The sequence below is a fragment of the Protopterus annectens genome, chromosome 5.part1, assembly GCF_019279795.1.
Source record: "Protopterus annectens isolate FY-2018-M chromosome 5.part1, PAN1.0, whole genome shotgun sequence".
In the NCBI taxonomy this organism is placed as follows: Eukaryota; Metazoa; Chordata; order Ceratodontiformes; family Protopteridae; genus Protopterus; species Protopterus annectens.
In genome coordinates, this window is record NC_056736.1 from 558,550,840 (window position 1) to 558,570,221 (window position 19,382).

The following is a 19,382-nucleotide window of genomic DNA, read 5'->3' on the forward strand; positions in this document are numbered from 1 at the left end:
ACCCAGAAACTATTTCTCAGGGTCCCAAGGGGGTTAAGGCTTCCACTGCAAAAACTCCCTGTCCCCTCTGATAGGGATTCTAGGGCTCTAGACAGATGGGGGGGGGGGGAGTATACACTTCTGTTACCCTGGCTGTAAGGGCTTTGAATTGTCAGTTTCATATGCTTAAATATCAGCAATATTTAATGTCACTGCTTCAACAAAAATTGTTGACAAACAATGAATGTTTAGAGAACAAGGAATTGCAGGATTTATTGCATGCAGCTGAACAAGTGGGAAAGCATACTTTGCAATGTGGTTATGATTCACTGGAGGCCTCTTGCAGGGCCGCTGTTACAGGTTCTGTTATTAGAAGGCATACTTGGTTAAAGGAACAGAATCTGCCTGATCATGTTAAAGCAAAATTATTAGATGCACCATTACAGCATGATACTTTGTTTGGTACTAAAGCAGAATAGGTGTTAAAAAATGGAGGATAAAGCAAAATCCATGCAGTCAAGGATTTCTTACAGGTACAGCCACCCAGGTTTAGCAGAAACTGGCCTTCTAAAAATTGGTCCTTTCCAGTGTCAGACAGACCACAAAGAGGCAGATACAGGCATCCCAGAGGCAGATCTCAGCCCCAAGGCTCATATAGGCCTAAACAATAGGGTGCTCCTACCTCCAAAGGCGGAGAAGACAAATCACAACCTTACAGGAAACAGTCCCAATGACTTTCCTCTACCAGATCAAAGCACTTATCTTTTGGCAGCCCCCTTAGGGGGAAAAATAGCACTTTTTTCATCAAATTGGCAAATGGTTACCAAAGACAAATGGGTCCTGAACAAAGTGTCCCAAGGCTACAGGTTCCATTTTCACACCCTACCAAGATCAAAAGGTATGCCAGACCTGCCACACAATCAATGGGCAGAGGCACAAAAACAAATTACAGGCCTCATGGACATGAGGGCCATTCAGTTAGTACCACTACAAGAGCAAGGGCAAGAATTTTACTCCAGACTTTTTCTAGTACCCAGAAAGGACAAAACCTGGAGACCAATACTGGACCTGTCAATTTTAAATACTTTTCTGGAAGTTCCAAAATTCAAGAGGTTGACTCTACAGCAGCTACTGCCCATGCTAGGCAAGAAGGCTTGGCCCGTAACTTTGGACCTAAGAGAGGCATACATGCATGTCCCAATCAGACAATCTTGCAGAAGATACCTCAGATTCATAGCTGGCTCAATGCATTACCAATTCTCTGCACTGCCCTTTGGCTTATCTACTGCGCCCAGGGTCTTCACAAAATGCCTGTCACCAGTAATTGCGTTTTGCAGACAAAAAAGAATTCAAATATATCCCTACTTGGACTACTGCCCAATTCAAGCAGAGAACAAAGACATTCTTCTGAAGCATCTGGCGTTTGTAAAAAAGATTACTAATTGGCCTAGGGTACACAGTAAACGAAAAGAAATCAAAACTAGTGCCCTCTCAAGAGAATATTCCTGGGTGCAAGCTTAAATACAACTGCCCAGATGGCTTATCTCATGCCAGACAAACAAAAGCATCTGACTACTTACTTCAAAGAATTGGCAACAAAAACCCACTTATCTGCAAGGAAAATCCTGCAGGCCTTGGGTTTCATGGCATCTTGCATTCTACTAATTCCATTTGCCAGACTGCATATGAGGAAACTACAACGGTACCTAAAAAGTGTTTGGACTCAGCACTGCCACAACCTGGAGACAGTAATTGCACTAATTCCCTGCCTGCAACAGGAGTTTCGATGGTGGCAGAAGCCTGTCACCACAGGGGTCTGCCATTCAGTTTACCCACAGCCAGACAGACACTGACAACGGATGCATCAGATTATGTTGGGGGGCCCATATGGCAAGAAAATGTATTCAGGGCACATGGCCTGCAAACCAGATGCATTTTCACATCAATCAAAAAGAGATGCTAGCTGTTCAAAATGCCCTGACAGCTTTCAAGGACCTGCTTCACCCAGGACAGTTACTGAAAGACAGACAACACTACGGTCATGTGGTACATAAACAGGGAGGTACACATTCATACCCCCTCTGCAGACAAGCGATGACCTTATGGGACACAGCATTGGCTTTTCAAATTCACCTGCAAGCACAATTCCTGCCAGGAAAAACAAATACTCTGGCAGACGAACTAAGCAGAAACCTCCTGGATCCCCAAGAATGGAAACTGGATCCACAAATCTTCAGCATAACAAGGAAATGGCGATGCCCAGACATAGATCTATTTGCCTCCCCTCACAACTACCAATTACAGGGATTTTGCACAAGCATTTATCACAAGCAAGCATGGAAAGTGGACGCCCTATCCTTCAGCTGGAAATATCCAACGGTATATGCTCCCCCCCCCACTGCCTCTCCTTCCCAGGGTGCTCCTAAAGGTCAGACAAGAGAAGCCAAAAATGATACTGATTGCACCAGACTGGCCACGCCAGCACTGGTACCCAATCCTAAAGAGCTTGTCTCCAGGTCCAGCATGGATATTGTCTCATTTGCTGACCCAACAAAACAATCAGATCCTGCACAGCCAACTCAGGACCTTAAATCTAGCAGCATGGCGGATAATGTAACCATTCAGAACATTCCTCTTTCAAAAGCTGTTATGGATGTTATCTTGGAGGCCAGGAGGCCCAGCACCAGAAAATCTTATGCAGAAAAATGGAAGAGATTCTGTGCTTGGAACCAGGAACAAGGCATTGACACGTGTGTACCAAATATCCCTCAGATTTTACAATACCTAACAGAGATGCTGAACAAAGGCCTTTCCTTCTCATCAATTAAGATTCACTCCTCTGCCATTTCAGCCCATTACAATACGGAACCACCTGTTTTTTCTCATCCTTTAATAAGACAATACCTCAGAGGGGCCAAAAACATTAGGCCTCCAAGGACAGCACCAATTCCGGCCTGAGACCTCAATTTTGTTTTGGAAAAACTCACACTGCCTCCTTTCGAGCCAGCATCAACAGCAGATATAAAATTCTTATCCTGGAAAACAGCTCTGCTCCTAGCAATAACCTCTGCAAGGTGAGTCTCGGAGTTACAAGCACTCATGACTGTGGAACCTTTCATCATTTTTCATCCAGACAGGGTTTCTCTGAGGACAAACCCTACATTTATGCCTAAGGTGGTGTCCAGTGTGGCTCTTAACCAAACCATTCACTTGCCAACCTTTTATCCTAATCAACAGAACAAGGGAGAGAAAATTCTGCATTCTTTGGACATACACAGGCAGTTACGTTTCTACTTGGACAGAGCTAAAGCTTTCAGAAAGACTGAGCAACTTTTAGTTTCATATGCTGCAGGATCACAAGGAAAGGCCATCTCAAAACAGACCATTTCTAAATGGATAGGCCACTGCATCCGCTTCTATTTTCAACATGGCAAATCAGTGCCTAAGGGCATTAGGCCTTATTCCACCAGAGCAGCAGCCACTTCAGAAGCCTTCCTCAGAGGAATACCAACCAAAGATATCTTAGAGACTGCAACTTGGAGTTCAGTGCACACCTTCATAAAGCACTACCCACTTTCCTCTATATACTCAAGTCCAGAGCAGGCTTTGCCACTGCAGTTCTGCAGGGCGTCATAGCCTCTCCTAATCCTATTTAGCCAAGCCACCCTACCTCAGCTTTGGGATTCAACCCAAGAGTAATGACTGCAACAGTGAAACACGATGAACATAGTACAGTTGCGTACCTACCATAAATGTAGATGTTCGAGTGTATTCACTGTTGCAGTCCAGGTTACCCACCCACCATCCCCCTCTTCTTTGCTGGGACTTATCTGCACTTCTCTATCTTATACAACCTTTTTGGTGTATTTTCTTGTAGATGAAGACAATGTTATTTTTGTGCATGCATTTTTATTGGCATATTTTTCAGCCTACCAATTTGGGGGCACCTGACATCTGGGGCAAGAAAAATTGAAGAAAATGGCATCGGCTGCATCTTTTATACCCCTGGCACACTGACGTCAGGGAAGAGGCGACAGCAACCGACGCTGGACCTAGACTTTGGAATTCTGGCCGACTGCAGGTAGCCTGCCAGCAGGATAACCCAAGAGTAATGACTGCAACAGTGAATACACTCTAACATCTACATTTATGGTAGGTACACAACTGTACTTTTTGGGTTGACCTCTATATTTTACATAACCTCTATTTCTGTGAAGATTAATACTAGGTATATGCATCACATTGTCATTTTCCACTTTTAAAATTATTCCACATTCCCATTCCCCCGTCCACAGTCCTCTTTCAATATATATATTTTAGTAGTGTCCATCACTCCTTTACATAGTCAGTAAACGTTCTTTCAATTCTATTGCTTCCACTTTAGTTCTAAACTGAATGAAAACATTATTTTGTCTGTCTAAAAAAATGGCTGCATCACATATTCAGACCATGGAAAGTGTTTTTTTTCCCACAAACTCCCAAAAATGTTCCATGGCCTGACCAGTTTTCAAGTATAAAGTCACAAAAGGTTTCCTTAATTAAAATTGCCCCATACTTCATATCTCTTTTTACTGCCCACCCAAACACATCACTTCTTTGTTTCCTTTATTCTCATCTCCTCTTTGGCCGCTTCTCCCACTGTTTCAGCATAAGACTCTCTCTGGAACCTTCTCTGGCATATTGCCTTCTATTTTTTCCATAATCGCATTCCAGGAAACTGTTGCTCCACTTTCTGGCTCACTCTATTTTATCATCTCCTCCAGATAAACATCCTGCAACCCTCCCAATTGGAGGGTTGAAATACATTTTTCCACCACTTGCCGATTCAAATAGATTTTTCTGGAACTTTGAGCCAAAGCCATTTCCAGCTCTCTATTCAATTCTGTTTCCTTCTCGACCTCCTTCACATTAAAAAAACATTTTATTTGGTCCCAAATCGCTTGTGAACATATCCGGTAGCGATTCTACCATTTCTCCTTAATTTTCCATACTTTTCACCACCATTTCACTCTGGCTTACAGCCTGAAGAGCTGTATCACACACAAACTCTTCCCCTACTACCAAAAGTGGGTCAAGTTTCCTGATGCCACGGCCAATTTTCCCCTAGTAGTACAAATACCACTTGTGGTATCCCTCTGAAGAGAAACTACTAGCCTAGTGGGACTAACCTGGTCAAAGAATAAATAAATAAAATATATATTTTTCTTTAAAAGTCAATGTCTGAGTGCAGGGGCTCCCTAATGGGGACTTAGCCAGAAATGACGCTATAAGATGACTGCTGCTCCTATGAAGTCTGGGAAATGGTTCATCTTGAGGCAGCAAGAAAGCACTTAAATCTCCACCATGACTGCTGATTTCTCGAGATTAGCCAATCAGCAGTCAGACTGAAGTTTTAGGGGCCGGGCAAAACTTTTGACGCTGTCCAGCAGAAAAACAACTGGGATAGCCTAAAGGCTACTGCAACAGTGGGAACGATGAACCCGGTTTGAAGTATTAATTACTCTGTCAAGTTACTGATCACAGTATACGTAGACTGCTACCATTCAAAACCAGACTCCAGAAATCATGGAGGGCATCAAACATACAACTGTTACTTAAAGGGGTGCAAAATGGTGTTATGTAATCCAGCATAAGCAATACACTATTAAGGCAGGCATTGAGAGCATACCCATCTGCTTTTGATAAGCAAGGGCATAAGTAACATGTTCTACGCAAACCACCTCAAGGCCCTATTCTCTGTATTCCATCGCCTGCAGGCTGTTGAGGAGAGACCTACGAGTGGCACACAAGGCATTGTCAGACCCCACTCGATGGACCTCACGCATATCCACAAAACAAACCAGCACCAAAATTACTCGTTCTAAAGACAAACCTTGCCTATGATATAAATTAGACATGCTGGAGAGACCAGTATTTATCCTAGAGACCACCCCTTCTCTGGAACAGGCTCCCCCATCCATATGGACCAGAGTTCCACCCTAACCCAATTCAAGTGTCACTTGAACAGTTGGATGGGTATCAGGAAATTCATCCCTGGTTTGGCACCTACGTCTCTAGTGAATACAGACAGCCTGTAAATGGTTCGTATCCCAGGACCCCGCTTGTAAATGTTTCACCTCCATAGCCCCTGCTTACACTTATAAAAAGTACCAGAGCTTGTCAGAGATTTGGGATAAATGGCTAGGCTTAAAAAGGCTCTTGTTGTTGTTAGCCTAGTAAACACCTATGAACCTATAAAAAGCTTTACTTATTTCCAAGGATTTACAAAAGGAAAGTTCATATTCTTCTGTTGTTCACATCTTTAAATCAGGAGCTCTTAAGAGGAAAAAAATCTAATTTTTTTACCATCAGGAAATTCTCTACGCTGCAGCTTGAAGGTATCCTTCCCACGACATAGCCGAGAGATGAAAAAGCCCAGCTGATCAACATTTTCAATGCGATCAGTGACTATCATTTGCTCATGAATTAAGTAGGACTGAGGTAAGTAAGTCCCAGCCTGCAAAGAAATATAAAAATGCAAATTAGTTAAAGTGACAGACCCTACTAATGGAAAACTTTTATCATTACACAACAGCAAATTGCAACTTTGACTATAAAGCACATTAACACATTTTAAAAAGCACCTTTAACCAAAATTTCAATAAAATTTCAACTGAAAAGGTGGCAGAATACAACATAAGGGGAGAGCTTTTCACTACTCCAATGTATAATCTTCCCTCAATAGTACTGCTCATTGAAGTAGACCACAACTTGTATCAAGTATTAAATGAGCAGACAGAGCTCCAAGGGAAGGAAGCCGTGAAGGTTAAATGTTACAGTGGTTAGCATTGCTACCTCAACCTTAGTTTAGTGGTTTGCTTTTTAGCAGGGGTACCTCCTGTGCACAGTCTAAATATTCTAATGTCCATGTGGAGTTTTGCAGGGGCATTCCATTTTCCTCCATTGTTCCAAACAGGTACTAAGGAGAAGACTAAATCATAAATTAGCTATTGTTGTGTATGCGCTTATGTGTGTGTACACAACCGCATATGAGAGAGAGAGAGAGGACAGTGTCTCATAATGGAGTGTTCAACTCCAATGACAGCTCCAGTCCTGAAAATGCATATCGGGATAGGCTGCAGGCCTCTTCTACCTTGAACTGCACAAAGCAGATATAAAAAAAAAAACTGGAATAAAGAAAGTGTGTTACCAGTGTGAAAAATACAGTTTTGTACCTACCATAAATGTAGATGTCCGAGAGGTATGCATCTGCAGTCCTAACATATGGGTTGTCCTGCCTCAGGCAGCCCTTCGGTCGGCCGGATTCCAAAGTCTGGGTCTGGCCTCGGCTGATGTCGCACTTCACCCGTCATAGCTGCTGTGAATTGGGTATAAAGGCATCAGCCGAAGCCATTTTCCTCCGTGTTTCTTGCCCCAGATGCCAGGTGCCCTCTAGGAAGGCTAAATTTGGATAAATGTAAATGTTTCCAAACAGTAGAGAGCAAACAAAAATAAACATGTATATACATATATACAAACAAATACACCATAAAAGATTCCCCCAGCTAGCTACAAGATGGGCAAATACCCTAGGAGTACCACAGAGGGGAAGGAGGGTGGGTAATCCTGACTGCAGATGCATACCTCTCGGACATCTACATTTATGGTAGGTACAAAACTGTACTATGTCCTTCAAGGATGCATCTGCAGTCCTAACATATGGGTAGAATACCATAGCCAAACTGGGGGAGGAGGCACTAAGATGATTATGGTGTAGTTAAGATCCCTTGCAAAACAGCAGTTGCAAAACCTGCTCGGGATCTGGAGTACAAAGGTAGATTATAATGCTTGGCAAATGTATGCACGGAGCTCCAAGGTAGCCACTCCTCGTAAGAAGGCTGTAGTAGTGGCTGTAGCCCTTGTGGAGTGAGGTCTGATGGTTTCTGGAGTTGTCTTTCCATGAAAAGAGTAACAAAATCTAATGCAATTTCCTATCCATTTTGAGATGGTCTGTTTTGAAATTGCTTTTCCTTCCATTCCTGTTGCATATGCTACCAGAAGCTGGTCAGTTTTTCTATTGCTCTTGGTTCTGTCCAGATAGTAGCGCAATTGCCTGTATACATCCAAGGTATGTAGCAGTCTTTCCCCCCTGTTCTGTGGGTTGGGGAAGAATGTTGGTAGATGGATTGCTTGGTTCAAGGATACCCTGGAGACCACCTTTGGCATAAAAGTAGGATTAGTTCTCAAGGACACTATCTTGATGGAAGATAAGGAAGGGCTGTACTGCCATTAATGCCTGTAATTCAGAAACCCTTCTTGCTGAAGTGATTGCAAGCAGGAAAACAGTTTTCCAAGATAAGAACTGTAGTTCTGCTGTTGCTGCTGGTTCGAAAGGGGAGAGTGTTAACTTTTCCAGCACAAAGTTGAGATCCCATGTAGGCAAAGGTGGCTTCCTTGGAGGCTTTACATTTTTAATTCCTCTCAGAAACTGCCTGAGTAGAGGATGAGAGAAGACTGGAGGATCCATGTTGTATTCTGCTGAAATTGCTGATGCATGAATCTTAATGGAGGAGTAAGACAGGCCATTGTGGAAAAGTTCTGCTAAATATTCCAGGATGTTAGCTATGTTTGCTAATGATACATTTTCTCCTTTTGCTGCACTCCAAATGAGGTATCTTTTCCATTTGGCTGAATAAGTCTTTCTTGTGGAGGGTCTGCGAGCCTCCAGGATAATGTCTTTAACCCTCTGAGATAAATCTGGGTTATTTTGTTTTATGTAATATTCCAAGCAGCTAGCTGCAGCGTTTTCAAGTTTGGATGTAGGATCTTGAAGTTGTTCTGTGTTAGCAGTAAAGGAACTAGAGGTAGAGGCCATGCGCGTGTCCGAGACATACTCCTGAGTAGCAGATACCAATGCTGCCTCGGCCAGTCTGGAGCTATCAAGATGATCCTTGGGTGTTCTTCTTTGATCTTCAGTAGCACTTTGTGCATCAAAGGAAGAGGTGGGAATGCATATGCTGTCAGGTTTCCCCAACTGAAGGATAGGGAGTCCACCTTCCAAGCAAGTGGGTGGTATGTTCTTGTGCAGAATTTCCTCAATTGGTGGTTGTGTGGGGATGCGAACAGGTCTATTTCTGGTAGTCCCCATTTCTTTGTAATGGATTTGAAGATGACTGGATGCATCATCCATTCGTGGGCATCCGTGGTAGTTCTGCTTAAGGTGTCTGCTAGTATATTTTCTTTTCCTGGCACAAATATGGCCTGGAGCTGAATGTTGAGGTTCAGGGCCACATTCCACAGGTCCATTGCCATCCGGCATAGAGGATATGAGTGTGTGCCTCCTTGTTTGTTGATATACCACATGACTGTGGTGTTGTCCGTCCTTATCAGCAAATGACCCTGTTGAAGAAACGGTCTGAATGTCTGAATTGCCTGTTTCACTGCCAGCATCTCTTTTTGATTTATGTGTAGGTTCAGCTGGTCTTGTGTCCATAGGCCTTGTATGCACTTGTTCACCATGTGTGCCCCCCAGCCCAGGTCTGAGGCGTCCGTGGTGATTGTCTGGCTTGGGCGAGGTTTGTGGAAAGGCAGTCCTCTGTTCAACTGACAGGCCTGAGCCCACCAAAGGAATTCTTGCTTCAGGCATGGGATTATTGGAATCTGGGCTTCTACACTGTGCTTGTGTTGAGACCATATATTCTTTAGGTACCATTGCAACTTCCTCATATGCAGCCTGGCATGTGGAATCAATATTATGCAGGATGCCATGTAACCCAGAGCTTGCAGGACTTTCCTGGCTGTAAGCTGGTTCTGAGTTGTTAATGCCATGAAATAGAGTGGTAGTTGCTTTTGCTTTCCTGCTGTGAGAAATGCCATCTGATTTGAAGTGTCCAGTTCTGCACCCAAGAATGTTATCCTTTGGGATGGAGTCAGTCTTGACTTTTTCATGTTGACTGTGTATCCCAGGGCTTGCAGTAGTTGTATAACCTTTTCCAAATCTTGTGTTAATTTGGTCTTGTTGTCCGCTTGTATTAGGCAGTCGTCCAGGTATGGATAAATCTGAATTCCCTGAAGCCTGCAATGAGCAATTACTGATGCCAGGCATTTCATGAATACTCTGGGCGCAGTAGATAAGCCAAAGGGCAATGCTGAGAATTGATAATGCTCTGATCCTGCAAGAAATCTGAGGTATCTTCTGCAATCTGGTCGTATAGGGACGTGCAGGTATGCCTCCTTGAGATCTAGAGTCACCAGCCAAGACTCCTTGCCCAGCATGGGAAGAAGTTGCTGTAGTGTCAGCATTTTGAATTTTGGAACAATGAGATATGTGTTCAGAGCGGACAGGTCGAGAATAGGCCTCCATTGATTTTCTTTCCTTGGTACCAGGAAAAGTCTGGAGTAAAATCCTTGTCCTTGTTCCATAGACGGTACCTTTTCTATAGCTCTCATCCTTAGTAAGTGGTTGATTTGTCCTAGAGCGTTTTCTTTTTGGTTTGGTGGTAGGTTTGGCATTCCTCTCTTTTTTGGTAGAGTGTGGAAATGAAACCTGTAGCCTTTGTCTATTGTCTGTAAAATCCATTTGTCTCCTGTAATGTAATGCCAGTTTATGGAAAATAAGGCTAGATTTCCGCCTAAGGGTGCTTCCAGTTGTTCCCTGGTAGGCGGTATCAGCGTCAAGTCATTGTGTTTGTCCTGTGGAAGTGGTAGTAGCTGGATCTGTGGCAGTACTTCTCTGGTTGTTGGGCTGCCACTGACGTCCCCTGTAGGCACCTCTGGATTGACCTCTGCCTCTTGGATGCCTATTTCTGCCTCTCTGTGCTCTGGAGGTGTCTGGAAAGGACCAATTCTTTGAAGGCCAATTTCTACTAAACCTCGGAGGTTGGACCTGTAAGAAATCCTTGACTGTTTGGACAGATTTTGCTTTTTCTTCCACCTTCTTTAGCACTTGCTGTGCAGGGGAGCCAAACAAACTTTGTTTCTCCATGGGAGCATCTAGGAGCTTTGACTTTACATGGTCTGGTAAGGATTGCTCTTTTAACCATGCATGCCTTCTGATCACTGTTCCAGTCATAGCTGATCTAAAGGAAGCCTCCAGTGCATCATAGCCGCATTTTAAGGAATGATTACTGACCTGCTGAGTGTTATGTACCAAATCCTGAAGGGACTTACGGTCTATAGGTTCAGGAGAGGACAGTGTTTTATTAAGCTGGTCTAACAAATTCCTGATACTGAATCATGTGGAATTGACAGTTTAAGGCCCTAGCCGAAAGAGTAGCAGAAGTATAAACTTTTTTACCCCATCTCTCTAATGCTCTAGATTCTCTTTGAGAGGGGAGGGGGTTTTGGCAGAGGCAGCTGCTACAGCTTTGGGGCCCTGTGAAATGGTTTCAGGATCTGCAATAGGAGCCTTATACAAGTGATAGTGAGTGTCCGGGACCCTGTAATATCTATCGGGCTTAGCAGGGGCCGGGGGAAGAGAGTCAGGGGCAGTACAGGCATCATTAAATGCATCATCCACAACTGTTAGTACTGGAGGAATGGCTAAAGGCCGATGCTGTGGTAAATGTAAAAAGGTCCTTAGCCTTTTCCTTGAATCTGAAAAATCCTGGCCCTGCCATTGAAATTGTTCTCTCATAGCATGTAAGGTTTCCCCAAAAGAAAATTCCTCAGGAGGAGAGGCAGAAGGAATGGAGTCTTCTGCATCAGAATCCTCATATGGAGAATAAGGGCCTTCTGGAGGATTTGAGTTTTCTGAATCATCCGAGGAATAGTCTGTAGAAACTGGATCCGGGGGCTCTGCTCTAGGCCTCTTCTCTGGAGGGGGTTGAGAGGCCCTGTCTGGGTGAGGTTGGGATACCCTGATCAAAGAAATGAGATCCTCAGCCAGGCTGAGCATTTGAGAACTAGAGGTAGGCCTGTGTGAGGGGGTTTTAGCAGGCAAGGCCTTAGAAGATTTAGCTGCTTTAGCCCTAGAAAAAGCCTTGATAGACATAGATGCAGGTGGCCTAGCAGCTCCACGTGCAGGGGTAGATATGTCTAAAGGAATAGTATCTGATAAATCCTGGGTGCCTGCTACAGCAGGAGAAATTTCAGTAGCAGATTCAGCCATGCTGTGTGCTGCCTCGGCTGTCGGCGGTATGCTTTCGGTCGAAGGAAGAACCGAAGACTCTGTTTCAGCCGAAACAGAGACACTCGCGGTTGGCTTAACCGTGGTTTCGGACGAAACCGCGGACCGCGAGTGTCGGTCCTTTTCCTTACGCTTTTTAGCTAATTGTGAAGTCGGAGTCTCCGACGGCATTTTATAAGCAAAAGCGGGACCAAAAAACTCCTCTGCAAACTCCGACCGACGTCTAAGTGTCCGTCGGTTGAAGGAAGCACAGGCTAGACAAGCTGATACATCGTGGTCTGGGCCTAAGCAAGGAAGGCAGTAAGAGTGGAAATCCTTATGAGGTATTTGTTTCCCACAAGTTAAACAATTTACTTTTTCTGACATCGGCTGAGGCAAGAGAGTCCCCAACGGGGTACTTAGCTTTTTAGAAGTCTTCGGTAGTAGAAATCTCTGGATCTGACCGACCGGCACTTGCGAACAGCTTCTGATTCGGGCACCGCGTGGCAAGAAAGACTGAGGAAAATGGCATCAGCTGATGCCTTTATACCCAATTCACAGCAGCTATGACGTTGGGTGAAGTGCGACATCAGCCGAGGCCAGACCCAGACTTTGGAATCCGGCCGACCGAAGGGCTGCCTGAGGCAGGACAACCCATATGTTAGGACTGCAGATGCATCCTTGAAGGACATCATGGAGTAATACTAGATGGAAGACAGCATATAACTGATCATGGTTTTCTTTCTTTAATTGTACTACTTCATAAGTATGGTGAAGCCAAACTTCTACAACATGACAAATCCATTAGTCAAGAAATTGCAATTATGTGAAGTACGCCACACATACTAGAATGTTTTGTGTATCAGCTTATCTGACCCCCCACAGTCCATGCCTAGGTATTTCTTTATTTCTAACTTGTTTTGAGAAGGAACGCATATCACAAAAATCTTGGCAGACAGACTGCTATTCCTGCCACTCAGTTTCCAGTGCTTTCCAATGCTCGACTATTCTGAAGTAATTCTGAAGAAATTAACACAAGTAGATGCTATAAAAGATTACATATAGGAAAAAAAAATATTTAAACCGTTCACAGCTGTTTGTGTGTTTTGTGGGGTGAAAAATTAACTTTTGAAAGTTCAGACAAAGGGATTTGTACGATGAAAATTGTATGTGAGACTAGTATAACTGCAGGTAGAACAGAAGGACTAACAATTCAGCTGAAAGATGGTGAAAAGTGGAGGATGAATGGAGGAATGATCATACCAGAGAGACTAAGTACCTGTATGTGCGCGCAGTTCTGGGTACAACATGATTAGACAAACTGCATGGCCAAAATGTATAATTGCCAAGTAACAAGACATTAATGAGAGAGCGCACACTATAATGGGGGACAATTTTTAAATAAAAACTTCTTCTTTTGGCTTTTCATGGTTAGGGGTCGACACAGTCTTTCACTGCCCGCTCATGATTGGCAGTAGAGTTTTACGGTGTCGAGTTGCTAGCCCAGCGCCCAACCTTCCACAGAAGGCACACACATGCATGTACTCAAGCCTAGGGACAATTTAGTGTGTCTCAATCCACCTACAGCATGTCTTTGGGATGTGGGAGGAAACCGGAGCACCCGGAGGAAACCCACGCAACCACAGGGAGGACATGCAGACTCCGCTCAGAAGGCACCACAGCAGAGGATTGAAACAGAGAACCTCTTGCTGTGAGGCGGCAACACTAACCGCTGCACCACAGTGGCTGCCCTAAATATGGCAATGATAGTTAATTTAAATTGCACTTGCACACTAATTCATTTAAATGGTGACCAAGGCATGAGGTTTTCTATGAACCTGGATTTTCTGAATATAAATAAAATTAATAAAATATAAAGTACAGCTTTATTAAATTGAAAGTAATCCTATGTGACTTGCCAGAAAGTCAGACATTTTTTGGAGGCCAGAAATTATAAAAAAAAATCAGGGATTGTTGAGAGGCACGGGGGAGAGGGGTTGCAATGTCATACTTCATTTTTTTCATTCATTTGATAATAAAGTGGGACAACAGAGGTGTTCTTAAAGTATTGGTAATTGTAGGATGTGTGTGTGTAAATGACTACTGAAATTTAAATGTTACTAAATTATTGGCAAAAAGGATGCTGAAAAAAAGATGTAATACTGGATTAAAAAGTCAAACTTGCTTAACAGACAGGGAATGAAAAGCAATAGCTGCTTTCTTCTTTAAACACAAACATGCAGCATATTGTGTGCATTTGTGCCAAGTCTCCTGACATGACATACAATGTTTTTCTTTTTACTCTTCTTGACTGTTGTCTTGTTTTAATTTCAAGATTTCATGCTAGTGATTCAAGTTCGTCTGATCCCTTGATAAAAAGGAAGCCTCTGACTCATCTGCACAATTAACCCATTAGTTTCTCATTAATGGAGGGTGGGCAACAGCCCAGTGGCCCATTCAATCTAGAAGGAGAATTGACTGACGAACTAGGATGTCATCTGGTTTGGGAAAGTACAGCTGTGCAAGATCTGACCATAACAGTAGATGTCTTCATTCTCACTGCTGCAGTATTCCTTACTCCTGGAATACCCTGCAGAAAACAGCTGAATGGCCAGCCATCATAAGTCCATAGGTAGGTACTAGGCTATCGGCCCTGGGGCCTATACAAACCCAGCCAAAAAAGTACCCTGGCTTTTGCCACCCAAGAAAATTATTTTCCTGTGCCACTGTCGAGCAGAGCCACAGAGGTGATCCCCAGGGTGAATTTCCTATTTCCCATCCAATCAAGATTTTTCTTGGAGTGCTAATAAGGAGCTTTGTTTGATATAGACAGGTAGCTTATTCCAGAGTATGGGAAGTCTCTGGGACAGGAATCTATCCCTCCGGCATGTTCTGTTTATTGTGGTGACAAGGTTTAGGTCCCTAGAGCGTGTAGCTCGGAGGGATTGGGATTTCTTTAAGTGGAGCATGTCCAACAGCTCTGAGTTTGATATAGCTTTGTATGTTAGGCAGAGATCACCTCTGAGTAGGCGATATGTGACTGAGTAAAGCTGGAGATTTTTGAGACTGTCATCATAGGGCATCTGTTTGAGGCCGGTAATCCTCTTTGTGAGGTATTTCTGCGGCCTTTCCAGTTGTTGGAGATGTCTTGTGAGGTACATACCAAAAGGGGCATTGTACTCTATAATGGGTCTAATGAGTGATGAGTAGAGGGGAACAATGACCTCTTTTTTCTGGATGAGAAACCTTTTGTGATGAGGTGTGCCACATAGAAGGATTTCCTGACTACTGTGGCGATGTGATTATCAAAGGAGAGACTATTGTACACCTGTGTCCCAAGGTCTCTTATCACACTTTCGGTGTTAAGTATACTACCGCCTATGTTGTAGTTCATGGGTAAAGAGTTTTTACCAAAGGGGATGACAATACACTTTTTGGCATTGAGCTTGAGGCCATGGCTTTGACACCAGGCATCTGTCTCAGTGAGGCCCTTTTGTAGGATATGTCCACATAGTTAGAGTTTCGATTATGGCTCCTAGTTTGCAGTCATCTGTGAACTTCATTAGCCAAAGACCTTCTGTGTTAGTCTGTACTTCAGAGAAGTAGATACCAAACAGGAGAGAACCCAGGACTGAACCCTGTGGTACTCCCCACTTGTCATTGGTCTGAAGCCGGATTTGGAGTCTGCTACTTTCACGTGTGGGTTCTGTCAGTGAGCCATTTGGCAACCCATCTTGTGATATAGGGATTTATACCTAGTTTAGTGAGTTTACCTATAATTCCAGAGTGGGGGATGGTGTCAAAAGCCTTGGCAAGATCTAGATAGGCTGTGTGAACCACCTTACCCCTTGTCTACGGCTTTGGTGACTGCTTCAAAGAAGTCTATCAGGTTTAGGAGACATGATCTGCCTTTTACAAACCCAAACTGGGTGGGATCCAGAGTTTGGAGATTACCAATGTCTTTGTTTATAAGTTCCATGATGATACGTTCCATGGCCTTGCAGACCAGGCTCGTCAGGCTAATGGGGCAGTAGTTCCCGGGGTCCGTGGTGCCTCCCCCCTTGTGGCGTGGGATAACCATTGCTGTGCGCCATTCAGCAGGCACAAAGCCTGAGGTGAGGCTATAATTGAACATGGTACTTGGGTGGGGTGCCAGTTCGTTCTGAGGTGAGGCTATAATTGAACATGGTACTTAGGTGGGGTGCCAGTTCACTCTGTAGTTGTCTGGTCCCATGGATGCTGTGTTCTTGGCTTTGGAGAGTGTGGTTTTTACCTGTGCAGCCGTGACTACAGGAACTTTGCATTCTTCCGGTATAGAGATGGGCTCTTTAGGGGGTGAGAGGGGGGTAAAGTTAGCACTGAACCTATCTGCCAGGATGTTGGCAATATCAATTGGGTCTGTATATTTAGTGCCACTGTGCTGTAACTCAGAGCAGATCTGAGTGTTGCCATTCAGATTCTTGACATAGCTATAGAATGCTTTGTGGGTGTCTTTAGAATCAGTGGCGATTTTGTTTTTGTAACAAGCTTTGGAGGATTTTATCAGGGATCACAGCTTCTTACTGAGGCTGACCAGGGAGCTCCTCCACTCGTGGGATTTTACTCTCTTTTGCAAGAGTTTCTTCCTTCTGTTGTACAGTTTGTTTATGGCAGGGGACCACCAGATTGGCTTCCCTCCTTGGCTGGGGTGCCTTCTGTGCGGAGTCTGCATGTCCTCCCTGTGGTCGCGTGGGTTTCCTCCCACATCCCAAAGACATGCTGCAGGTGGATTGGACACTAAATTGGCCCTAGGTGTGTGTGTGTGTGTGTGTGTGTGTGTGTGTGTGTGTGTCCCTTCTGTGAGCCCGGCGCTGGCAACTCGACACTGTAAAACTCCACTGCCAATCATGAGCGGACAGGTGATCCGCTGTGGTGACCCCTACCCGGGAAAAGCTGAAAGAAGAAGTGTCTTGTTTCTGTTTGGGATAGCACGATCCATGCACTCATGTATGTGCTTATAAAGTGCAATTGTGTAGGATTCAGTAGTCTTAACTGTATTGTCCCATCTGCTTGGGTGTCATGAAGTTCACCACTTCTGTCTTAAGAAGCATGAAGTTGGCTTTGGAGAAATTTTTTATTATGGCTTCCTTAATGGGGGTGGAGGCAGAATGTGGATATCTAGGGTAATTAGCTTATGGTCGGAACGAACCAATGAGGCATTGACTTCAGGTGTGGAACACCGGTCACTCGTATTGGTAATGACTAGATCTAGGATACTGTTGCCCCTGGTGGGGGTGTGGATAAGTTGATCCAGGGCATTGGAGTTTATGAATTCCAGAAAGCGTTGAGAGAAGGAGTTGGTACACGAGTAATTTTCCCAGTTAATGGTGGGGTAGTTGAAATTGCCCATTATTAGGGTGTTTGGTTGAACCCTGATATTTTCCAGTACATCAAGAAAAGAGGAGTGGGAATCCTGGGGCATGGTGGGTGATCTGTAGCAAGCTACAATTTGGATTGCAATTTTGCCCAGAGTTAGATGCACTTGGATAACCTCGGCTATTATGCTGAGCAACTAGCCTGGAGGTGTGGATATCCTTAATGAATATGGATACACCTCCGCCTTTGGTGTTCCGGTCCAGGTTACATGGCCGAAAAGTGTGGTAAGAGTTATAGCCTGGTAGTGCAGGGGTGCTCTCTGCAGCCTTGAACCAGGTTCTCAGTCACTGCACAGATATCGATGTTCTCCATTTTAAGGAGTGGCTCGAGTGAGTGCATTTTGAGATTTAGACTTCCGGCATTGAGTAGCATCACCCTCAGTTTTTGCTTGCCTGTTCCTGTTACGGTGGTGAATTTGTCATTTGAACCTTGCCTAAAAGAGGCACTATAGGGGCAGCAAGAACCTTAGCCAGTATCCGGAATCACAGGGGTGACAGCTGCAGGCCATCCCTGGCAAAGCATCGTGGTCTGTCGACCATGTCATCCCAGGCAGACAGATACTGGATCCCTTTAGAATGGCACCAGAAGCTTGGCCAACTGTTGAAGTCAATCATTTTGTCCTTGTACTGCGGCATCATTCTGGGTGATGACAGAATGCTACTCAGGGCTAGGGACATACCTACCTGGGCTACAAGATCAGAGAGCTCTTCCATGTCTCTTCATGTAGTCCAGGGCGGTATGTCTCCGGTCGTTCACACCAACATGGACAATGACAGAGTCATACTTGTACTTGTTGTGGAGTGACCCGAGTGTGTGGGTTATGTGGCGGATCCTGGCAACTGACAGGCAGCTGACAGTAACCTTCTCCTTGTTTATCCTGGTGAGTGGGACATCAGTGTGACTGACTATAGAGTCGCCTATGACTAGTGTGTTGGGTACGTTATTTTGCCTTATTGGCTGTGGTTGAATGGCACACAGTCTGCGGGCTATGTGCCATTTGGGTTGTGTTGGGGGGTGGAGGTTGCTTGCATTTCTGCTTTGGAGGTCTCTGTTGCTTGAGCAGATTATTACTGAGAGCCTTCACGAATGTTTTTTATTTCTATGTGTGGATTTTGGTGGTGTAGATTTAGTGAGACTATGTGATGAGTGTGGTGTGGTGCAAGTGTTTACCTTCTCCTACTGTCAAGTTCAGTCTTGATTGGAGAGAGCTTTACCTCCAGTTTGGCTAGATAAGTGTATCTCTCACAGGTTGTAGTGTTGGGGTGGTAGGAGAGGGTTGTCTGTGTACATGAGGCAATTTCTACATTGCCCAAAGATGCCCAGATTCATCAGACAGGAGAGAACACTGGGAGCTGACCCTTGGACATGCCTGAATAAAAAAAACTATTGTCCTCTAGATAAGTGAGTACAAGAGCTGTTTTTCTCTAAGCAAGCGAGGAAAGTAAGTACCAAAACTGTTTTCCTCTAGGTAATGAGGAAAGTTGAGTGCTGTAGTAATTAGTAGGTTATTTAGTGCTTACAAGTTCTGGACAAGTGCTGATCACGAATAAGCAAATTCAAGTGCTAAAAGTAAGAATCTGTATATATATATATATATATATATATATATATATATATATATATATATATATATACATACATATATACATACATATATATACACACACAGAAAAGTAGCTAAAACAGCAGTCAAAACAATTCAAATACAGTGCAAGCTAGCACACACGAGTATGTTGCAATGTTAGACCAAACAGTTTAAAAAATGCAATTAAATGAAAAATGACTAAAAACAATGCAGAAGGAGTCTATTAGGTAGAATGAGGTAAAGAGATGGGACTGGGGGGAGTGTCCCAGATCAAATATACAGTGGGGGCGGGCAACTGCAAAAACCTCCAAATTTAAA

The 19,382-nt window shown here is 44.0% G+C and overlaps 1 protein-coding gene across 1 annotated transcript in view; it reads right to left on the bottom strand.

Annotated features, from left to right (window-relative positions):
* ITM2B (integral membrane protein 2B) overlaps positions 1-19,382 on the bottom strand; it is a 476,795-nt gene that overhangs the window by 81,104 nt on the left and 376,309 nt on the right. The window contains exon 5 of the mRNA XM_044073177.1: positions 6,325-6,475. Within this exon, the coding sequence (XP_043929112.1) occupies positions 6,325-6,475 (151 nt within the window). The remainder of the gene's footprint in view (positions 1-6,324; positions 6,476-19,382) is intronic.